Source organism: Melospiza georgiana, chromosome 5 (genome assembly GCF_028018845.1).
Source record: "Melospiza georgiana isolate bMelGeo1 chromosome 5, bMelGeo1.pri, whole genome shotgun sequence".
NCBI lineage: Eukaryota > Metazoa > Chordata > Aves > Passeriformes > Passerellidae > Melospiza > Melospiza georgiana.
In genome coordinates, this window is record NC_080434.1 from 30,967,471 (window position 1) to 30,991,898 (window position 24,428).

Below are 24,428 nucleotides of genomic sequence, written 5' to 3' on the forward strand. Positions count from 1 at the left end.
ATGAGAGTGCTGTGGCCAGCAAAGTGCTGGGCAAGCTGCTGGGACCAGCATGAGAAAGAGGGGTAAGTACAAGCATATGTACAGGAGTTCAGCACAAACAGAGAGGTTTACACAATTCTGTGCAAAGCACACACCAGCTTGGTGGACATACGGAACAACAACATGAACAACAAGCAACAGGGTAAGAATTACAGCAGTCCTACCAAGACATAAAGAAGGTCGGGAGAAATTTGGGGCTGCCCTCTTGCCATACTCCTGCTGCCATTTAATACCAGCCAAGGACAGCATTGCCACAAGCGACAGCGCACACCTTGCAATAAACAGAGGGTAGCAGGTCACACAATTTGCCAGTACACGCTCCTGTTACAAGGCAGATGTTTGGCAAAGGCAGCCAAACATCTCATGGTCTGGTGAGCCTGACACACCAGCATCTGCCTGTGACACCAATGCCACCTGTAAAAACCAGCCAGCCAAAATCTGAAGGGTAAACCACTGTCAGCACTTTTGAGGTGTCTACAGATTGCCCTTCATGTCAAGTAAAATATCTCACATCTTGCTTCTCTAAACCACTTCTGCAACATGATTTGGAAGAATAATTATTGTCCAAATTATGTAACCAAATTATTCTTAGATTTCCAGCATTGAAGTCACATGCTGACTATGCAAAGTTTGAAGAATATCACACACACACACCTGATAAAACTAAGTCCTGCTTCTGATACTAAAAACCAGCCAAAACATTGTTGCAACTCAGTAGAAATACAATTGTAATGAAGGATTTAAAAAAATCCCTAACCCACCAATTTATCTAATCCAAAGAGAAAAACAAAAGACAATTTAGAGGCTTATAGGATTCATTACATACCTTGATTTTAAAAGCTCTTTTAAATCCACTGGCAAAGAATCCTCCAAATGGCCCAATTAATGAGGCAAATGTTGACAGTGCAAAGCTGTGCAACTGAAATGGGTACATATTCACCGTTTCCTACAAGAAAAATAATTAACATGTTTCAATATGTTTGATTGTAGGCCTCTTTAGCTTACATATTTAAAGGGTCAGAGAGTACATTACATATAACCAATGCTGGTAGTGCTTTTTCACACAGCACGGAAGTAATGGAACTAACATCCAGGATTCTGTGTGGGGAAGAGAGTAAAACTCCAATCCTAACAGCAGCTACACACTACAGGCTTACTTCAGCTTGCCACTATTTCCAGCCATAACAAGCCCTTGTCCACTTCCCACAGAAAATTCGAAGGTTGCTCTTCAAAAATAAGTTTGCAAAATGCCTCAGTGGCATCCCTGTGCAGCACAAAGAGAGCACAGGCCTCAGGAGCACGGGCAGGTTCCCTCAGGTGACCACATCCCCTGTAGGAGCAAGGGAGGGGCTCATGGTATCGACCCAGTTCTTAAGGTTAAGCTTTCCCAGCATTCAGATATCCTTCTAAAATTATTTGGAAACCCATTTAAGCAGGATTTCAATTTTAACCAAAGCCTGTTTTTTCCCTTACCCATCCCAACACAGCCTGAAGCAATGGCGGCACAGAGTACTTCTTCATTTGGAAGAGCTCTGAAGGTTCACACTCTGTCACAAATCTGTTGGTTTCACTGTTGTATTCCACAGGGCAGACAAAGTACTGATGTTGAGCCAAAAAATAGGAAAACTGAAAAGCAAACAAGAACACCTGAATTAGGCATTTGTTATTACACTCAAAAACCCCACAGTAAATGGCTTTATCAGCACAAGCTCAGGGTAATAAAAATCTTTCTAATAAGAGACACCGAATGGAGAAAAATCAGCCTGACTTAACTAGAGTGCCTCAACAAGGCAGATGTTCCATGAGCTTAGTGATGATTTCCCAAATTATTTTCCTTTTTCTATCTCTCAGATTTCTATCTTCTGTATTAAAAAATCCAAAAATGTCATCCACTCATAATTTTTTTGCAGTTCACTTGTCCATTGAAACTTGAATATTTCCTCTACTAAGTTTGGCTATTATGAGTTCTGCTGACCTTGGTGACAAATTACTTATCACAACAGTTATTTCTGATGGTATTACCATCTGTGCATGTCATTAGAGTAAATTGCTTTCCAGGAGAAATAGCATTATAAAGCATGTAACACAGAGGGACTACTTCACAAAGCATAAATAATGCTACTGGTAAACTTCAATTTCAAAATGGGGATGCAACTAATAGATAAAATTATTCCAGATACTGTAACAGAAATGCCAGAAATTGGTCCATATGATCTCTTCAGTAGAGGTTAAAACCTTGCCTATCCTTTGCAGCTAGTAATGAATTGGCAGAATTCTCTAGGCAAAAAAACATCCTAACCCTGAGGCTTTCAGGAGTTTGAGATAAAATTAGTTATAAATTTGGATATTTCAAGTAAAAATATGAAGTCTGATTCTATACAAAGAAATTCCCATGTGCCTGGAAATGTTCAAGACCAGTTTATATGGGCTCTGAGCAATCTAGGGTAGTGGAAGGTGTTCCTGTCCTTGACAGGGGGATTGTAAAGAGATGATCTTAAAGGTCCCTTCCAAACATGACCATTCTTTGGTTCTAAGAGTGCTTACTCACAATAAATCCAAATACAACAGTGGAAAAGAAGCCTCCAATGAACCCCTCCCAGGTCTTCTTGGGAGACAGCTAGGCACAAAAGAGATAGTGTTAGTCCATCAGTTAAATCATTGCACCTTTTTTTACTGTATTTCTTGATGTTGTTTGTGAAAATTAACTTCCTGCTTTGTTTTTCAAAGGTTTCTGTGAAATACTGAATGTCAGCAGCTGCAGCTACTGAGAAGAGTACGGTCATGACCCATTCCAGGCAAGGTGTGGAAAAGCCAACCAACCAACTTTGTCTGGTGCCAGTGGCCAATTTGAGGGAAGGGAGAGCTCCCATCCCACCCCATCTGTGGCTGCTGCTGACCCAGGTTAAGCAGCTGAACCCCCTTTATGCAGAAGACTGGGAGACCTGCAGGAGCACACCTCAGCTCTGTTGGAGACCCAGTGCTGGGGATGCTCCTCAGGAGACACCAGCTCTCTGCACAGAGACTGGACAACCAGTACAGCAAATAACCAGAGAGACCAGTGTGACAAGCTGTTACCAAATTCTATCACATTTTCAATTTAAGAGCATTTTAGTATCAGAACCAACTAAATCGCCAAAAGTTAGCATGGCAACCTCATGAAAATAATTCATGGCTTTCTGTGGGGTCTTGCATATTCTACCAGAATACGAAGATTAATGCTTGAGCCCTTCTCAGTCAACAAGAGGAGCAGGTATATATAACTTAGTGGCTTATTTTAAAAAAGTTACTGTGCAGTAGGTATGCAGCCAAACATGCATCTGAAATCCAAAAAGAATGCAATTATAAATGATGATGCAATAGGCTCAAAATGCATTATCCTGTAACACCAATATCATATTCACATTAATCCCAGTTTCCCATATTCAAACTTTCAGGAACAGGATAGTCAGTTTGAGCTTTTTTAGCAAAGCTGTGAATCATGTAGTACAGTGTAAACTATTTTTTTCCATTAACATGTTTTTGAACAAGTAACAAAATTGCTATAAATTGTAAAAGCTTGTTAGCAAGGAAATGCCTAAGCACCTACCTTAATTAATGGAGTTCTGCCAAAGAAGAATCCAAAAATATAAGCAGTAATGTCATTACAGATAACGCTTGAAATTGGAACCAGAAACCTAGAGAAAGACATTAAAAGTTTCACAGAGAAAAACTGCCTGAACCTAAACACTGGACAAAAATGGAAAGAGCCAAATTTCTTTCTGAGAAATTTTTATGTGGTATTTAGAAGGAATTATGTTTCATAATGTGTTTGCCTTGCTCCCCATGAGCACCACACTCAGCTATACTGGTTTTAGTCTTCAGCCAAACTACATTATAACAGATTCATGTTAGTTCAAGTTAAAGTGTTATTTTGATGCATGAGCTTAAAACATGAACAGGCTGGCTTTTTCCTGTCAGGCTTAAAGACTGGTACCACAGGTAAGAAGAAATCAACATGTTAATGTTTTTGTAACATCAAAACAAGCAAATTACTCAAAAAGTTTAAATGGCAGCTAAATTTAAAAAATATATAGTTACCCTTTATTTTTTCCCTTTGTAAGTTTGGAGCAGCTTTTAAAATGTTCTTTGCATGCAGACTGCATCTGAAGTTGTTATTCAAGCCTATAAAGCTCTCTTTTCTTTTCCCCTTTTCAAAGCAGGGATGTATTAATAAGCTAAAAGTCAGATTTTTTCATCTCCTGCTGAATTGTCCAGCAAGAGTGGCAATAAGAAATATTTGGCTAGCAAAGGAACTAGGTTCAGTTTTTGACACATGAACATAATCACTATGAAAAGTATTTGTATATAGAAACTTTGTCAAAGGCTTTGGGCTTTCTTTCTAACTGTAAATATGTCTTGTCTAAAATAATCTCCCCAGATGTACATATATCAGGAAGAGGAGAACGTACAGCATTATGTCCTTGGAAGAACACAAACCATCTTCCTGCTTCTTCTTTCTTTCTCAACTTGAAATTTACCCTGTCCCTGAAGAAGAGAGGGGGAGGAAAACACACCCGCTCTCTGAGGAGTGGCTTTACATAATCAAGTTTAACTGCATTGCCAAAATTTAATGTATTACTGAAAATGAGGCACAAATGTTGCCCAATCATAACCAAGATTAAAACTCTTAAAGTATTTTAAGTACTCGGAATTTATTTGAACAGGACAGGCTGCAGGGAACACAGCCAGATGAGAGATTTCAAATTAAATGGTCCAACTTCAATAGCTCTGAGCAACTTGAAGCTCCAAAGTAATTGCAAAAGAATTGCTGGATATTCATTTGTTCAGCAAAATGCTGTGGAAACTATTTGACCTAGCATGCAATCAATCCTATTCCCTGCAAGTAAATGAAGTGATTGTTCAAAACTATCAGACTTGTGTCTGTCAATCTAGATAAAGAGGTTTCTGCTTCCTCTCCTGTATGCTTTACTCCACTCCCAATTCTCAGATTCCCCTTCCAATTAGACGTTAATGCTCCTATAATTCATCCTGCTTAACTGTTCCCACAATTATTCCCTAACCAGATCTATGCAAAAGAACCAACCTTCCAATGCAATAGAGGTACAAATCAGTTTGTTACTGTCCCCTTACCAGATCATGCCTTCAAAGAGATTTTGGATGACAAGATGAGATTGAGTTACAGTGATCAGCAAAGTGACATGAGTCCATGCGAACTGTTAACAATGCAACAACACAACAGTTAGTGAGAACACCGACCCATAGACCTCCATAAACCCTGGCACATCAGCTACAGGAGCTACTGAGGAGCTCCGTGGGAAGACCAGTCCTAGTGATAATGCAAGAGATGAGTGCATACAGTATATCACAAGTGAGCTGGCTTTCTTAGGCAAGTTCTAAAACTTCAGCAGGTCTCTTCATCACTTACCTCCACCCAGAATTTTTCAACATGCTGTTTTAACACCTGATTTAATAAGACATACACCTCCAGCATGAAAGCAGCAAAGAAGTTTAAGCAATGTGATATTCTGTATATACATATAACAAGCATGTTAGAACTGTAACAATAAAATGGCAATGAACTACTCATGAAAGAGTACTGTTACACAGATGTGGATGTCTCATAACTTATGAAACATGAAAATTCTCAGGATTAGCAAAAATGAAGTGTTTGTTTTTAAGGGCATGGTCATTTAAACAATCATTTAGTTCAGTACTACTGTATGCACTTGGTGTTTAATCTGTAGAGCCCGTGTACAATAAAGTGGTTTCCAAACAGGTTACCAGTAAAGATTCTGCAACAGATTTTATTTTCCAAATGCTTTTAAATCAAGAACTGGCAGTTTTCTCATGATACACCAAACTTAGGCACTCTAAATGTCTGGGCTGTTTACACTCAAAATGTCCTACTTCTTTAATTCTCTTATCATGTGTTTACCTACGGCAGCCAGGCTCTGCTTCCAGGTAAGACAACTCAAGAGGCCTTAGAGGGCGGAGTGGGGAGGGTACAAGAAATGACAAAAGGTTTCTGAAAGGATTACCAGCTGGTTAATTAACACTGCTCTGCAGCAGAGTTTTTAGCATTTGTACAGTGACATTGGAACACCACCTAAACCCAAATGCTGGCTCTACTAGAATCATGGAGCAGTTTGGATCACATAGGTCCAACCCCCTCACTACAGGCAGGGACACCTTCCACAACACCAGGTTACTCAAGGCCCTATCCAACCTGGCTTTGGACACTTCCAGGGATGGGATGGATTCTCCTTTTCTTCCTAAAAACTCTGTTGCCACACAGTAGATATATGGCTTCACTTTGTTTTGTTGCAATTCCTGGGTAGGCACATTTTAATGTTTTCTGGGTAGACACCAAGTCACATGACTGACATTACACATTTTCACCTTCTTTCCAGCAGATGAAAAAGGAAAAAAATAATGGCCAGTGAATATATTTAGGTTGTGCCAATCTGAAAATGAGGAGGCCTTTTGGTTGGTTTTTTTTGCAGATTAGAAGAGAAAGACTAGAAAAGCTGCATCTCACTGTCAGGTAAACTCTCTTACAAACAGGATCTATTATTTTGAGTAAAAGATCTTTTTACATGTTATTAAAAGGCTCAGTTAAGCCCTGGTCTAGAAGTGGGAATCCTCAGTGGTAAAGTGCTACCTAAAGCAGTGCAGAAACAGAAGGGTTAACTGCATTACCAGAGCTTTAGGAAATCTTTAAATTGTGCAATGCCCCGATTGCTCAAGTTCTTTCAAGACAGGAGCTGTACTGCACTGCTGTTTCACTGTGATTTCTAATCATTCCTACATAGATGTGGGAGTTGGGGTGTTGTCAGTGGGGTGTTTTGGGTGTTTGCTTTGGTTTTAACCTGTAATGTTACAGAATTAATTTTCAGCGTATAAGATACATATAAGAAAAAGGTTCATGTTGTTGCTTGGCTACTATGCTGATTATTAGGTGGACAAATATGAGAGATGAGAATGCTGGTTTCTTTTAATTCATCAATGATCTATTGAGACACTGCAGAGCAAAAGACCAGAACAGCTGTGAAATGTCATGGAATAAATATTTCACACAGGCATTAAGATCAAGACCCTTCATGGTACTTCAGTGGGGCCTCTAAAAAGCAAACTTGAATCCCAATAATCACTTTCCACACAATGCTGAACTGTTTGGCTTCAGACCTGGCAGGGAGATGCACCTCCCTTCTCCAGGAAGCTCTTTCATATCAGCCTATCACAAAGGGAAACATATCATGTTTGACTTGCACAAGGCCTCACCAAGGACAGCTTGTACTGACTGAGAGGCCACATCCTGGGATATAATAATAATCATCATCATTTGGAAGGTGAACAGATACAGTACAGCATGACTTGATTTCATGTAACTCTCAATTTAAGCACATTTTCCATGCCACTCTTCTGAACTATTTTATGAGCATACAGACATGACTGTTTCCAGTGGCGTTTGGAATGTGAATGAGCACAGCAAAGTGGGTAATACACACCATGTAAAACTGCAGACGATAATGTTTCTTCACTAAACTCAAAACAAACATGCAGAATCCTGTAAAACAAAGCAAGTGCAGTTTGTACATCTTATATTTAATGACACTGAACTGTGATATACCAGTAATCCTCTTCCTTTGAAGTAGTTTTTAATCCCTCTGCTGCTAGAAGTGTTGGCTTATATTCAGTCAAAAGTACATATAGAGTTATTCTCATACAAGACTATGATTTAGTTGACACAGATTTAGCTAACATCAGTAAAGAACATCCATAGTAAACCATCAGTAAAGAACAACCCTCTAGGCACATACCAGGTCCTATTGTGGACATCAATTTTTAGCAAAGGAGATCATCACTTTTAAAAACCACTCAAAAGCCAGGTCAACAAACTAGTTTTGAATACTTAACAAAAGTAAATGAAAGGAAAAGACCAGCTTGCCCCTTTCCCCCAAACAGGCATATGACAGCAGGCGATGCAGGTGTGAAGCACAGGTGTTGGAGAATTCAGCTGACCAAAGAGAATTTTCTGGGTGGCTAATTGAGCGCTCCTCCTCTCCTATGGTAACCTCCTGCACCAACAGGGGACCACAGGCCCTCAAAAGACCCTGAACCCCGGGGACTGCCCCAAGTGACCCCACAATCCCAACACCACGGGGTTCTGCTATGCCCTGCCTCCTCTCTTTGCTCATGCTCAGCTTGTCTCATGTCTCCCCTCACCAGCTCACAAGGCATTATTTAAGTTAGTTTCCCCAAGCCAAGGCCAGCTGAAAAGGGTCAAGTCCTGCAAAGCTGGTTTCAAGTTTGTGATCTAAGCACTGAGCAGAATTTTTATTTGATTTAAGAAAAAAAAAAAACAATAGAAAAACTGATAGATCATCACAAAGATCAGATTTCTCAGTACACTTTGGAAATACTTGTAGCATAACAAGCCCCTGTCCCTTAAACCAATCTGAGTCTTCAGCTGATTTAATTTTATGCTAAACTGCATTGCTGAAAAAATGTATTTACGTGTTCACAAAGCAATACCCAAAAAAATACCAATTTCTGTCTCTTCTTCCTAGAAAAAAGGCTTTTTAAAAGATTTTTTGGACAGGGAGGAAATTTTTCCATGAGGAAAGTATCTGAATATGTTGCAGACAAAATTAAGACTCTGGCATTTTGACTAATCAGTTTAAAAATATATTAGTAAATCCTATTACTGGAGACCTAGGAGAACACTCGCACAGTAAAGAATCAACCCAGGACAGCAATTACACACAGAAGTCATCTCTACAGCCTGCCAAAATAGCATCAGGTCTTCTGCAATCAAAATTAATGCTTGCCAACCTATTTTGAGCACTATTATCTCAACTGTCTCAAGATCATCCCCTTGTTTAGGTTTTCTTCTTTTCAGTGAATGCAAAATTTGTACTCATCTTTTCACAGGAAAAAATATAACTGCAAACACCTCATTTCCTCAAGCATTAAGAGGAAAAAGAAACTGGAAGTGGATAATGATGGGGAATAATTAATATTTTTAATTAATATGGGGAATAATTAATATTTTAAAATTAAATGAGCAAAAGCAGCACAAAGTTCTTTCATTTTTGTGATTTCCTGCACTTACCTGTTAAATAGAGGGCAAAAGATATAAATCTGTGGTAACGAATGAGGAATTGCAGCTGCTCTCTTCTTTGCACAAATGTAGCAAAGTAATCAGCTACAGTCTCTCCATAGAAGAAGTAGTTCACACAGAGCAAAAAGTACCTGCAATATGCAACATCTAACAGTTATTTTAATAAGATAATCTATATTAAATTCAATTCTTAAAAACAAAACAAACAAACAAGTTAAAAAAATAATAAAATGCCAACTGATTTGTCCAAGTTCACAGGGGGAACACAACTACAAAACTCTGTATTAGAGACAGATGTCAAGTTTTATGTCTGCACATGACCCACAAAGCTGTCATTCCACCACAACAGGTGAGGAAGAAGATGATTTAAGTATCACATCCTGGCTCATTGATGTTCTGGCTTGCTACTCACCAGCTGAGGGATCTAAACCATGGTAAATCATACGAGTGGTAGACTCTGTAACCGATAGTAATGATTTCATGATAACACTTCACTTGAATGCTTAAGACCTAAAATAAGAGAAATAAAAACTTTTTAAATATGTCGCAGTTGTTTCTTACAGGCAGTAAGGAGCACTGCAGCCTGCATTAAGGAAGACATTACTCTGAAGTCAAATTCCAGTCAGAAAACAGCTTCAAATCAAATCCAAGGAAAAACTAAGCTCCATTTAAAGCTTTAAAAAAATCTCCAAAACACTGTACATGAAGGAAAAAAAACCCTCACATTGGGCTAGCTTCAAGAATATACTTGTGAAACAAGAGAAGGCTCCTGACCTTTCTGCATTAAAGCAGTTTGATAGCAGCAGGTCAGAAGTGTTTCCTGTAAAGAAAACTCTCCTATTTCTTTTGGCTAAGTTTTATCTTTACATTTAATTCTAGAAATATTTTCTCTACCCAATGGAAAAAACTAGCTGTGCAACACAGGACACCTTGGTCTTTCACTTGCAAGCATCTCATTAAGGGTAATTAGCCTTTATGATTAGAGGCAAAGCTCATCTAACCCAGGTCTGAATGCCACACCCTCCCAGGCCTTCATTTGTTTTGCTGACCTCACTGCTTGCCTGCATTGCCGGGCAGTGTGGCCTGTCATGCCTTTGGGCCTCAAAGGACTCTGCCACGCCTGACCAATCCTCAGACTCCGAGTGGATCACCAGACATAAGGAATTGCCAAACTCAGTGCCCGGGTGATGCCGCAGGTGCCGGCACGCAGGGCTCCGAGCAGGCCTCACCGCCGGCGCTCCTCAGCGCGTTCCACCTTGCTCAATGCCTGAGCGCGGACTCAAAGCTTGCACCGCCCCAGCAAGTCCATGGTGAAGCTCCCCTGTCTTGTGCTCTTTCTTCTGCCTGGCCAACCTTACAAAACTGAAATGCTACAGGCAAGAGCAACATTACAGGATTGCACTTTACGGTGGAACAGGGCACCAGGGTCCGAGCTACGGGAGCCTGTTACCCAAGGAGGCAGCAAATGCAGAGCATACATTCCAGCTCTGTAGAGCAGGCTCAGGTCTTGTCCTCCAAACCTCACTGGATTAATCCTCCTACAAGTCTCCAGGCATTTTCAGTCCCAGTACTGAGATTTGTTATTTAAATAACAGTTGTCATGTTAAAACCAACTGTTATTTAAATACAAGCTATTTTATTCCAGTCAAATTAAATAATTCATGAACAACACTGGGTTTTCCTTCTATTGTCCTCTTTATGTAGTCTCAAATATCAACTAAATTACCAGCTCATTATAATAGAAGACAGACTTTTTGCTTTATGGCACAAAAGAAGAGGTCTATTACAATTCTCTACTAACTGTGATTACTTTTTGGTTCATGTCTTAACTGCTTACCCATGATTGCAATCTCACAGTATACCATGAATACACAAAATCACCCTGCAAATTAATTAGTCCCCTTTTGTTCATAATTATAATTCTCAAATGTAACTGACTATTAAAGGATAGATTGTGGGGAGAAAAAAATCTTTTTACAGCAACCTGCACTTTAAAAGGGCCTTTTTTGTTGCTTCTTCACACACTAAAAAGAAAATCTTCCATGAATGAGACAATGAATTAGTAGTTTGTTATGTCATTCATCTGAAAACAGGAAATATTAACCAGACTAATTCAGGTGTAGAAACTGTAACGCAGACCATAATGCTGATGAAGCAGCATTCCAGTCCCTCAAGACACTGGATTTTATGACCTTTGGAAGAAGGGGCAGGTGACTCAGAATGGCTACAAGGATGTTGTGAGGTTATGCAGGAAGAAAAATAGAAGGGCCAAAGCCCAATGAGAACTTGATCTGCTTACTGCCATAAAAGACAATAAAAACTATCTCTAGACATCAGAAGCAAAAGTAGGGCTAAGGAGAAGCTCCATCCTTTGTTGGCTGCAGGAGGAAACACAGTGACAAAGAGCAAGGGACAAGCTGAGGTTCTTGGCCTCTTTAGTGGTAAGACCAGCTGTTGAGCTGGTTACCCCGTCCCCTGAGCTGGGAGACAGGGCTTGGTCTCTTCTCCTAGGTAACAAGTGAAAGAAAATGGCCTCAGTTTAGATGGGAGCGGAGGTTTAGATTGGATATCAACAAAAATTTCTTCACCCAAAGGCTGTCAAGCCTGGCAAGATGCTGCCCAGGGCAGTGGTTGAGTCGCCATCCCTGCAGATATTTAAAGGATGTGTAGATGGGGGACTTGGAGACACGTTTTGGTGGTGGACTTGGCAATGCTGGGTTAACAGTTCAACTCAATTATTTTAAAGGTATTTTCCAACCTTTAGGAATTGTATTTAGGAATACAATACTAAAATTGCCTCATAGGAGGCAAGAAAAAAGTTTAAAAATTTTGATAACTGAAGAAACTTAGAGTCAAAAATCTAAGCAGTAACCTAGAAAAATCAATTTCAGCATATTAAAAGCTAAATTCCTGTCTGTACCTTTCTAAGACTGGGAAAGATAGTTAAACCATCATTCCATAAAAATACCAGCAATTAAAATGGTGCACAGAAGCAGTAAAGTCTGACCTGCTATATAGCATGTATGAAGATTATTATAACTTTTTTTTTATTGTTATCCTCATCAGTATTTCACTTCATGACCTAAAAATGCACTTTGTCTGTACCTCAGAAAGGGATCTCACTCCAACTTACAGATAAATGCAAGGCCACAATGAAGCCTCATAGAGAAATATGGAATTAAACAAGCATGGCTGAGGAAAGCCTTTCATGCCAGTTGCAGACAGGAGGCCAGGGCTGCCTGCTTTCCTTAGCCTCAAAATTGCACCTGACTCTTAATTTTTTGGTTTTAGATTTTTTCTGTTGTTAGCTGATCTGGAGTTTTCCCTGAATTGGTTTTGGTCTGATTTTTATTTGTTTGCTTTTTCAAACAAATTTCAACATGCAACAGTAGGTGATACAAACTAGTTAATGAAAGGGATGATAGTAGTTAAGCAAGGCAACAGTAATTCAACTTCTTGGAGCTACTCTAATTCCTAAAGAAAAAAAATTACAGCATCCAAGAAGTCCCTAATCTGTAAGGTCCAGTTTTTAATCCCTCAAGTGTTTTTCAGAAGTATTTACATTTACAGAAATAAAAGACAATTGCTCTGAATTGTCCATGCAGTTTCCTTTCAGCTCAGGCACGATGGATGAAGAGATCAAATAACTCTTGCACAGAAGAATGTATTTAAATAAACTTACCAGAAGCATCAGCATAAATGATCCCAGATATATAATCAGAAAAAATCCAGAAATCATAGCTAGGGAGAGAATTCCACGAATCCACCAATTTTTCCACCTATTTAAAAATTAAAAAAAAAGCAGCAAGCAGTTATAAATGAAAATGAATTCCACTTCCTCTGCTAACTAGAGATTAAACTGTATTAGAAACAGTGGGAAAAGCAGAAGTTTTTGTGTTAATCAATGCATAGCAAGAAACACAGGATCAAACAACTATCCTACTGAACAGGATGCACAGTAACAGAAATTAAAGCTGGACACCTTTCTTGTTCCTGCGTGCTGCCTCAACCCTGCCAAATGTCATTTGCAATGAATTGGTACAACCCCACATTGAAGCTGCTGTGAAAACACATCAGGACCCTCAAAAAGCATCACATCAGCTGCAAGACTGATGAGGGCCCAGCCATGCAAAGGCTGGCATATGAAAGAAAGGCTGCCAGTCAAAAAGCAAATGACTCTTTGAGGAGTAACAGACACAGAACAGAACCTCAGAACAAAACCTCCTTTCTACAACAAAGCAGCTCTTTTGCCAGGTAGAGGGTTATATATTGGAAGCAGCCCTATGCTCTTGTGAGCACTGGAACCAGGACAGGAGAATATGTGGCAGTTTGGGTTGATGGGTCAAACTAGCTGTACTCTTTGACCTTGTAGATCTGGGCAGCTGCTAGTGGCTACCTAAGGAAAACAGAAGAAAAATTTATGTTACTACAGAGTCATAGAATCATTTGAGCCGGAAAAACATTTAAGATCATCGAGTCCAACTGTTAGCCTAGCACTGCCAAGTCCACTTCTAAATCATGTCCCTGACTGCCACATCTACACATCTTTTAAATACCTCCAGGGATGGTGATTGCACCAGATCCCCAGGCAGCTTGTTCCAATGCTTGACCTTTTTCCTAAATTAAACCTCTCCTAACTCCAAACCTCTTTCCTAAATTAAATTTTTGTAACACCCAACCTAAATGTCCTTTGGCACAATTTGAGGCTGTTTCCTCTAAAAGTCCGCTGAAGCAACTAATCACAAGCTACTGCTAAACACAAAGCCCCCTACTATAGCCTGAAGACATTCTTCCTAATGCTTTGCTTTGCATCAGTCTTGTGTTTCACTGCTTCACCAGGAGATACACCTGGTTCAGTGTTAGTTTTGAATCAGACTCCAGTTCCAATGTAAACTTGAATAATTTGATTTTCTAGAATGTGACTCATTGACAGGTTAATGGTGCTACAGCTACTAATTGGATTTGCCTTAAGTATCAGAATAGAGGCAGAAGAGGCTTTATCACAACATGTTTTATGATGCTCTACGATGTGGGATACACAGTAGCAGCTTGGCCCTGGTGGCATATCCATAGTGAGCAAGCCTCCTCCAGAAGAATTCAGCTTCCTTTATGAGTAATGTTAAAATACCACATGTTACCTTGGGGGTGTTGGCAAGCACAGCACTGGAAAGACAACTTCGGTAAGACAAGAAGCCCCAGAATTTAGGAAGCCACCTGGCAAGTTTCTTGTATCCTAACTCTCTGCTAGAAAGTTATAGACACCATTATTTTCAAAGGTCAAATACAAGGAGTATCCACATTTCTGAAAATTACAGCGCAATCCACCCACATTGCACATGATGAACAATGACTCTGCTGGGATTGCTGGCTACTGAACTGGCAGGTAATTTCAACTTCAGCATTCATAAAGCACCAAGAATTTGATTTTTCAGTCAAAGCACCCTTTCTACACTTTGGTGCAAACACTCAAAGAATTTCAAGCCATGAAACAGGAAACATGTCAGCTGCACCTCTTAGTTGCAGGCTTTGAGGTATCACCATGCCCTTTGGAACAAGTCTGATTTGGAGACCTAAGACTGCCACATTTAACACAATGACAGAACTCTGAAACAGACAGTCCTTGCAGTGTGATGGTAACAGAGAATATCACATTCTGCTCACAGTTGCTGCAGTTTAGAAACAGGCTTTTTAAAACCTGAAGCATTACATCTGCTTATAGCTCATGGACATAACAGAAATGGACAACAGATTAGAAAAAGAGCAAGGCAAAAAATTCATTTCACAATGCTATTGGAGATATCTGCTGGAGACCAGTTTTATTACAAGGATTTGGAAGGTTTTAATTATAGTCTGGATTAGAGATCCTTCTCTGACTCTTGCAAGACCGAAGTTGCTTCTGAAATATACACTGTATATTGCTTAATTTGTTATATTGAGCATAACATAAATATGACACCCATATTCATTTTAGTAGGTAGTTTTTTTATATCTATCACGTGAATGCTCTTTTGTTGCGTCGGTGAAAAAACCATAATGCAACTTGCTTGCCCCTTAAGCATTTGACTGATCAGGTGTTGTAAAGGGACTGCATAAAAATTATACAAGGAACTTTATCCAACAGCCTTCATGAATATGCACATCCACACGACTATCTGTCTATCTGTACATATACACATCCCCTCACATTTGATGGCCATCAAGATCCTGGGAAGAGGGAGGTAGAAACTTAAGTTTGAAAAGAAACAGCAAGAAAAAAAAAAGTATTGCTTTAAAAAGTATGGACATATCAGTTGTGATGTATTTAACTGTACAGTAAATTATTTAGAAGTGGAAATGTCACAAGAATCTAGCAAACCTTATGTTGAGAATTTACACATCTTTTCATTCATAAACCAATCCACCTCTCAATCTTGGAGGTAGGATATCAGTTTATTACAACCTCCAAAAATAATAATTCTGTAATTTAAATTCTTTAGGCCATGTTATTGCAACTGCTTAGACTCAGTAGATATTTATATAAATTGTGCTCATTTAGAAAAGCATGCAATGGGTAAACACAGGTGTATGCAAAAAATAGTCTACTGAAGGAACTATCAAAGTATAAATAAATCAATAATATCCAGCAACAATTTATCCTTGAAATTTTCACATCTACCATATGAAACTTAAAACTCCAGTACAATTTGTAAGACTTAAAACTCCAACATAATCTGTAAGACTTTTAGCCACCAGCTGTTAAATTTGAGATATCTTTCTTTCACTTTACCTGGCAGATAAGCCTGACAAAGCCTTCTTGAGGATTTCTGGAGTGCTGTCTGTTGGTGGAGGAACATCAGGAATATCTGAATCACCTCTAAGGTCCAACTCATGAAGTCTTTCTTCCAAATCCACTTCCTATCACAAAAAGAAAAATAAAACTATCAGAAAACTCAATATAAAATTAAAGATTATCAGATATTTTGTCAGAAAACAGTATTCTGAGTAAAACATTAGGAACCAATAATATCTGCATTACCTTCTCAAAGACAACAGTGGTGTGCTAGTGAAACTGTAGATGTAGGATACAAATGTATGCCAGTAAATGTTTATAGGAAGGCCTGTACTTTGATGTTGTGACATTACCTGCTGTAGTCAAGAAACTTCCCATTCTAGGCATTACTTTTTCATGGATATTTGTTTCCAGAAATACTTCAGCTGACAGAATACTGGAGTTCACCAGAAATCCCCGAGCCTTTAACACATTCCCTCATCTACATCTCAAACTACCCTTCTATGGAACAAGGGGAAGGTTAAATGTCACATTAAGAAGAAACAATAGAAAATGTAATGTGTGAAAAAACAGTCCCTTTATACAAAGAAGAGGCTGCTGGCAGTTTTATACATGGTACATTGAAACCTCAGGCTTGAAAAGAACAATCCAAAACCAAACTGTGAAGTGACAGAGTGTTCCACAGACAGAGTATTACTCAAAATAATTTTGTGTATGACTAGAACACTGTAATTCTTTCTTCAGTGCTTGCTGAGGACTGCTAGAGAAGACATCATCTAGACAGACTGCGTGTCTAACCCAAATGCAAAACAGGTGCTACATATTTTGGTGTCAATGCACAAACTGTTACCGACTCTCAGAGCACAATGTCGGAACTAATTTTCCCTCAGTTAAAGCCAACACAAAGGGTGACTTCAGTCATTGTAAAGTTGCAAACACCACAGCTCCAGGGAGCTGGAAATCTGCACTCAGCCCTGGCACAGCAGTAACACAGAGAGCAATCTCTAGCTCAGTGTCTGGCTCTTTAGAGACCTGAACTTCCTCCTGACCTCCCTGACTCTCCTCACCTTCTTACAATCTCAAACAGCTTCCAGCCTGCCCTGGTGCCTCAAGTTCATCAGCTCTTAGCCATTCTGGGGACTGTTAAGTAACTGTGCTTTAAAACTTTCTTTTCTACTGCTATATGCTATCTCTCCATCTCCCTCTCTTTCCAACTTCCTCATCTCAGTTCTCCATTCTCCTTATTTCCATTCTCCTCTATTTCCATTAATTAGAAACTTCTGCTTCTCTTTCCTACTCTTCCATAACAATATTACTTTTTTCCCTTGTTCTGAGTATTTTTGTCACTTTTTCTAAGCCATCAGAGGTACACCCTCTCTTTCATCCCCACTACAAGACAGCACAGAATTCAGGTGCTTACACCCCCAGTCACCCCACCCAAGCCCAGCGTGGTTACTCTGTTTATAATCCATGGCCTTTTCCCTGCGGCTGCACCTCGGTGTAAGCTCAGTCCCAGTGCCTGGCCCCTGCAAACAGCACGAGGCAGAAAATAAAGTTTCACAAAGCTGGTTGCCCAAAGGCAAGGGCCCAGCCCGCACCCCGGGGTTGGGCAGAGGCAGCGGCGGAGGGGCCGGGGGTCAGGAGCTGACCAGGGTGCTGCAGCAGGCTCCAACCTCAGACCCTCCCCGGGGACACTGATCAGAGGAAAATCACCACCCTTCCCATTAAGACTGTGCTTTTGACCTTTCAGAACCTGAGACAGTGTGCTTGCACTGCGCACATGCACAAGCCAAGTGGGTAGGTATGTCCTCTCTTTTTTAAAGTCAGGCCTGGGTTTTTCTCATTCACTTGGTGTACTACATACATGCCCTAGATGAAATCGTCAATTTTACACCATTTACTTCTTTCAAAAAGGTGATCAGTGCTTCCCCAGACTGTGAAACCCAACAGCTGAATAATTAGGCAGACTCTGCCTAAAATTAATACAAGTAATAAGAGCAAATAAGCTCTGGTCGGGACTTCAGAAAGTCTGTAGAACACCTGAAAAAGCACATAAATAAATAAAACATTACCACACTCACAACCCTGCTATTCAGAGATGTTTCTCACAGTTTTGCACCATAGCCTAGGAAACCACCTATAGATGCAACTGAGGGGATCCCAGCTCTCTCCAAAAGCCATATTTCAACTCCTGTGACCTGCTCTGGAGTGCAGCAAGCTGTCTGTGCAGTGCTACAGACACCACTCACTGCGCAGATGACGGGCAGTAATCCTGGCCCTAACACCATGACTTAGCGTCTTTAATATTAATCCCTGCTTGCAGATGGCAGAGATGTTCTCTCTTCTAAGCACTCAGAACTAAGAATATCCCCAAACTTTGTTATTCCACTTTGGTGTTGCAGAAAACAACTGTGTTTAAACAAACAAACAAACAAAAACATACTTAGTTTTGTCCTTCTGATCTTTAAACACACAATTATTACTTATAAGCACCTCATTATCAGCAATAATTTGCTACTTCTAACATCTGAATTCACAAGTGCACAGCTTTTTTCAGCGTATCAAACCAGCTGGAAGAAGGGGCCTGTGTTTATCTGATGTGACGTTCAGCAGCTCATGAGAGTTTGGCTGGTGCAACCCAAAGTTGCTTAGAACTTGGTGCAGTTTTTTTGCCTTATGTTACTAAAGTCACCGGGGGGGGGGGAGGGGGGGGCGGAATCAACACCTCAACTATCTTCGACTTCCCTGTGCAACATACCTCAAAAATTACTATGAAAGCTTTATTTTCCAGTTAACAGCTATCACAGCCACAACAATTTCCTGAATGAGGCATTTAATTTGTAAACTCAGGAGCCAAAGAGGACATAGCTCACTAAAATCTAGTTAATTGTCTTCTGCATCCTTAAGTGCTTAGAACTCCATCACTGGGGGACAAGACTTCCTTGCTAATAATTTTCTAAACTATTTTATGTGATTGATTACAAACATTCCAGTTTATAGCCACAAATAACAACAATCATTATGGAAGGAAACACTAAGTTAATAACTATAAAAGCACTCCAAAAAAAAAAAAAAAAAAACAAAATCAAGAGCCTTACTACTGCAGCTTGACCTTGGTAGAAGCAGTTCTGGAGTTCAGCACAAACCCAAGCAGCCCTTCAGATTTGAGATGTGGCCAAGCTCAGTACACAGTAACACCAAGGACCTGTGAAGGTCCGTGGGAAATGCTGTGGGTTTCACACTGTGAGCAGGTATTCAGGAGGTTTACAAAGGTTAATTGAGACCAGCACAGGTTGTACTGTCCTAAGTGCCTAGGAAACCTTTCAACCCCACTCCAAATTAAGTGCTTTATCCAAGGCGTTTGGATTTTTTTTCTAGAGTTTTCAAACTGCTGGTCACAGGACTATTTATATACAGAGAGTGTGCCACTCCTGCCTGCTTGATTCACACACAAAGTGTCTCTAAGGAGTAGATGGTTTAAGTTTAGTATTCTCAAAAGACAAGACTTTCATCTTAGTGCTAAATCTTCTCTACAAGAACACAAATACTGGGCCATACAAAGGGGGAAACCCAGCCAGTCAAGAGCTTGAGCCTCCATACCAGGAATTCAGAACATGTGACATCTTGCCATAAATTAGGCGTCCATGTGGATTTCTGCTTGCCCACTATTTTGCAACAGCTCATGAAATACAGCTGTGTGTCATGGAGAGAAATCCATCTTTCATCATCTAAAAGGCCACACATTTGAAGTGCTGTTTTGTACCACATGCCCTCCACTGCAATTAATACATGCCAAGCAAACCACGCACCAGAATTATTCTGGTTACAAAGGCACTTGCAATGTTCCTCTTGTATGGCATTTTCCCAGGACACCATAAGGAACTCCTAACTAGATAGCAAATATGTTCTTCTTTGAGGATGTAACATCCCCAGGAAGAGCAACTAAAAAAATTAAGCCACTGTCCAACAATTTATGAGCAAAAGTATTTAGTTATGGTCATTTTATAAGTCTAAGTACTACTTGAAGTATGTTTTCTTCTCCATCTTTGATCTTTCTGCAGTCTCTCTCAAAAGTTCCATAGTAAAGTCAATAGTTCAGTTAGAGCACATTGTAGAGTGTTTAATTAGTTGCACTTTGATACCTTCCTCTGAAGCCAAGATATCAAAGTACCAGAAGATCCTGAATAATGAAACCTGTTTTTCCAAACTATTAAAGCCTGGCATATGCAGAAACTCAGGCGAGAGCCTGCACATACTGAATCAGTAACTGGAAACTACAGACCCTTCACTCTCTGCATTAGCACTAATTCACCACCATTTCCAAGAAAACAGATGCTTGGAAATAGTCTGCCCTGATTATTATTACCATGCATGTAGCAGAAAGCATAGAGGTTAGACCTCTCTGTGAAAATTAAACTGATACATTTTTGGGGTACTCCAAGAGACGTAATCCCAATGAAGTAACGAAGTGATCCATGGCAGACAGACAGATCCACAATAGTCTATACTGCAGTCAGGAACTTCGTTTATCTCCCAGCAGGTTTCTGAGCTTTTGGACATTAAAGATACAAGTGACAAACTGAGCTTCACAGGTCTGAACAACTTATCTGGCAATTGATTCCTTGGAAGGGCTGTCCCATGGAACAGAAACAGCTTTTTCAATGCCACAAGAGAAACAGCATTCAGTGATTCCAAGCTTCTTGTAGTTATAAATGATTAACAGCCAGCAATGCAATACAATCACAATTCCCCCTCCCTGTCCTACTCTGACAACTCTGTACAGTACAAAGAAGAATAACTGTACGATTTCTTCCAGGATATGCTAATTTTTTGGAAGCATTTGAAAGCACTGTCCCTTGCTTTTTAGCAAAAAAAGCAAACAATTGAAATTTTAAAAGAATCATGAACACATGAAGATCAGCATCTGAATGCCAAGTCATTCCTCTTTCTCCCAATGCTCACACAGTATTTATGAAGGCACTTTGACCAGACGTTCTTAGGGAAAAGAGCAGCCAGGGCAAGGAGCAGGAAGTAAGAAAGCGACAACCAAAAAATCACTCCTGTATGCCACAGGACAGTACAAAGATAACAACAAACTTGTGAATTGCAGGGCCCTACACAGCAAAGGCACGTTCACAGCAATTTTGCAAAATATCACCAGCTCAATAAGCTAATGAGCAAGTGGAGACCCTAAGACTTGCAGAGCTTGGGAACTTCAAGAAGCTTTCACAAAGGATATATCATATTCCTTCATACAAAACCAAGGAATTGAACTTTCCTTTGAAACTCCATCAATATAGAAATAGCTACCAGTTGTTTCAAATTAGTGACAAAAGGCATGCAAATGAGGAAGAAAATCCCCAACGGCTTCACTTAAATTCAGTAGGAAATGAGCATCTATGGACATAGTAAGTGTAACACGGAAAGTACCAGAGAGCATGCTGAAAATAGGGCTCAAAGTAGAATTCAGAAAAACCTTCAAACGTATTTAGTGTTTCTGGAGCTCTTCAATAAACACAGAGGACTTCTCTACTTAGAGAAAAGAAGATGCATGTTGCCTTTATGTATATGGAAGGCTTGGTTTGGGCCAACAAGATCAGAATCAGAATGAAGCACATAAAACCCAAAGAAACAAGTTTTCCCCTTCATTACAAGTGATGAAGGGGGTGATGCTTCTGAGTTGCATTCTAGAAAGCAGTGCAAACCCACTGAATCATGGCTATCTTGAGTAGTTATCAGCCAAAGAACCAGTTTTGAGTCCAAATACAGGACCACCACATGAAAAAGGTCATCTCAAAATAGCCAGAGGACAATAAAAATATCCACTTGCTGTAAAGTCCAGGCAAGAGACAGAGCAGAGTGATAACCATCTAGGAAGCTGTATAATGTGACACCTGTGAATCCTGATGACCAGGTGCTACTCATCAAATCACCTACAGCAGACATTATGTGTGTGCTCATATTCAAAACAGAGTCCCAAACTGTGACCCACTGATTGAGAACTCAGTACAAAATACTGGTTTATCTCTGCAGTTACCGATGGCAATGAAGCCAACTTTATATGTAAAATCAATCCTTATTGTCACTTGTGAGCCACGACAAGGGTCACCAGTGCTGGGCACATTGCAGATGGGTCCAACAACTCCAGTGGGAACACAGAGGGTCCCACAAATAACCCATGAGAAAGTCTCCTGTGCAGTGGAAAAGGCTTTCCCTATCTGTTGTTCATGTGAACACAAATGTATGCACATTGAAATCTATCTCCTGTAACCAGCATCCTGGCTGCACACACAGCACCAGCCTCCTGCTCAACACCATCTGAAATGGGGTGAAACACTAAGCTGTTGAGTGACTGGAGTAAAACCACAGTAGGCCTGTTAGTAAGAACAGCATTTCCTCTCTGAAAATCACACAGGTAGACCAAGATTAGAGGCACCCTTTGGAGGTCTGGGTAGCAGAGGCTTTGAATGGCAAGAATTCTTTGAAGGCAACTCACTGCACACCTCAGAAATAAACTTACTCTGCAAAATAAAGCAAACCAGAGTATCTCCACAGGAAAACAGCTTTAGGAGCACACTGTGATGAGAAATCATGTTTAAATTTAATTCTCATCTACAGAGAAATAATGTGCACAGCTATAGTCTAAACACTATCTTATGTGATCACAGCTCTCAACGCAGCACAGCACTACAAATTTGAAAATTCATTGGCTTTGAATTAAAGCAACCGAAGCATGGAATAAAAAGTCTTGAGTTTCACTTTCCAGTTCCTTGCCACAATGCCTAAGGCAGACTACACACTCTGCAACATCATCGACACCCATGCAAGTTTAAGCACTTACTGATTCAAGTAAAAACGCAGTATTGCTACCTCAATTTAGCCATCAGAAAGCTTTTTTCTAAACTTCAATTCCAGTTACCCAAATGAGACCTTCTCTTTCATTTTATTCAGACAATTAGCAACTGTAATGTGGTGATGTGCCTAGCTTTTGTAGAGATAAGCCTTAACTCCACAGCAAACAAAAGAACAGCACTGTGGCTGTTTTGCCACTGTAATGAACCTGATGCATAGACTTAGTATTTCAAAAACCTCTTGCCTTAGCAGAAATGTCATACTGTAAGTCCTTTCCAGGCCAGAGGTGAATGCCTATCACTTAACAGGCCATAAAGCAGAAAGAGTTGCTGAGGAAATGCTGACACAGCCTTTAAATGGAGAAGATCACTGTTCTGAGTTAGTTGCAGTGCTACTGGACTGGCCCAACCACACTGAAGCGTGCTCTTGGCCTGGGCCGGTGTCCCAGTTTTCTCCGGGATAGAGTTAATTTTCTTCCTAGTAGCTGCTACGGTGCTATGTTTTGGATTTAGCAGGGGAATAACGTTGATAACACACTGATGTCTAGGCTTCGCTGAGCACTGCTCAGCCCAAGTCAAGGACTTTTCTGTTTCGCATGCTCTGCCAGTGAGGAAGCGCACAAGGAGCCAGGAGGGGCCAGAACAGCTGATCCGACCTGGCCAAAGGCTCTCCTGGGGGGTACTGGCTGAGAAAGGACGATTGATTGCTGCTCCTTGTTGGGCAGGTGGCGAAGCAATTGTATTCTGCACCACTTGCACTTCCTTGGGTTTTATACACCTTTTTGTCATCTCCTTTCTCATTAATGCCACTATTTCATTTCAATTATTAAACTGTTCTTATCTCAACCAACTGGTTTTACCTTTTCTCCCCGGCTCTCCTCCCCATCCCAGCGGGCGGGGGGAATGAGGGGTGCGAGGGAGCGGCCGGGGGGTGCCCAGCAGCGCTGGGGTCACACCCCGCCATCCGCTCCCTAGGCGAGAGGTGAGACACGACACGCAGCCACGGCGCTGGGCTTTCGCTGCGGGCCCGGAGAGAGCCGGGCCGCTCCCATTTCGGTCTCGCCACAGGGAACGGCAATGGGTAAAACACGCGTGGGCACACACCCCCTAACCTGGCACCTGGCCCTCTCTCTCCTCCCGCCGCCCGAGAGCGCGGCCGCGTTACAGCCCGGGAGGCACCGGGAGGGTCCCTGGTGCCGGGGCCGGGAGAGCGGAGCCCCACGGGCGGCGCGTCCGGGCCCTGGCGGAGGCAGAGCTGCCCCCCTGCCCCAAAAGCCGCCGCCGCCGCCCCCGCGCGCTCTCACCTTGTCGCTACCCGCCTCCTCCTCCTCCTCCTCTTCCTCCTCCGGCTCTGTGGCCGCCCTCCGCCGCCGCCGCGCCGACATCGCGCCGCGGGAGCGCAGCGCCCACCCGGCGGGAGCGGGCGCAGCCGGGGCCGCGATCGGGACGGGGAGGGCGCGGAGGCCGCGCCGCGGAGCCCGCCCGCCGCTTCTCCTTCCTCCGCCTCCCGTTCGGAGCCCGGCGCTGTGCCCACCAGCGGGGAGGCGGCGCTCCAGCCGCGGACGCCGCCGCAGCTCGGGGCCGCAGCCGGACCGGCGCCCCGGGAGCGGAGAAGCCCCGCGTCCCCGCGGCCGCGGCTGGGGCG

General features: G+C 41.4%; 1 protein-coding gene across 1 annotated transcript in view; it reads right to left on the reverse strand.

Annotated features, from left to right (window-relative positions):
• The window catches only part of CDS1 (CDP-diacylglycerol synthase 1), a 29,089-nt gene extending 4,921 nt beyond the window's left edge, over positions 1-24,168 (reverse strand). The window contains exons 1-11 of the mRNA XM_058024986.1: positions 24,088-24,168; positions 15,930-16,057; positions 12,846-12,942; positions 9,576-9,673; positions 9,155-9,294; positions 7,548-7,606; positions 5,170-5,252; positions 3,626-3,713; positions 2,588-2,656; positions 1,513-1,665; positions 866-985 (exon numbers count right to left, since the gene is read on the reverse strand). Coding sequence (XP_057880969.1) covers positions 866-985; positions 1,513-1,665; positions 2,588-2,656; positions 3,626-3,713; positions 5,170-5,252; positions 7,548-7,606; positions 9,155-9,294; positions 9,576-9,673; positions 12,846-12,942; positions 15,930-16,057; positions 24,088-24,168 — 1,116 coding nt within the window. The remainder of the gene's footprint in view (positions 1-865; positions 986-1,512; positions 1,666-2,587; positions 2,657-3,625; positions 3,714-5,169; positions 5,253-7,547; positions 7,607-9,154; positions 9,295-9,575; positions 9,674-12,845; positions 12,943-15,929; positions 16,058-24,087) is intronic.
• Between the last annotated feature and the right edge of the window lie 260 nt (positions 24,169-24,428).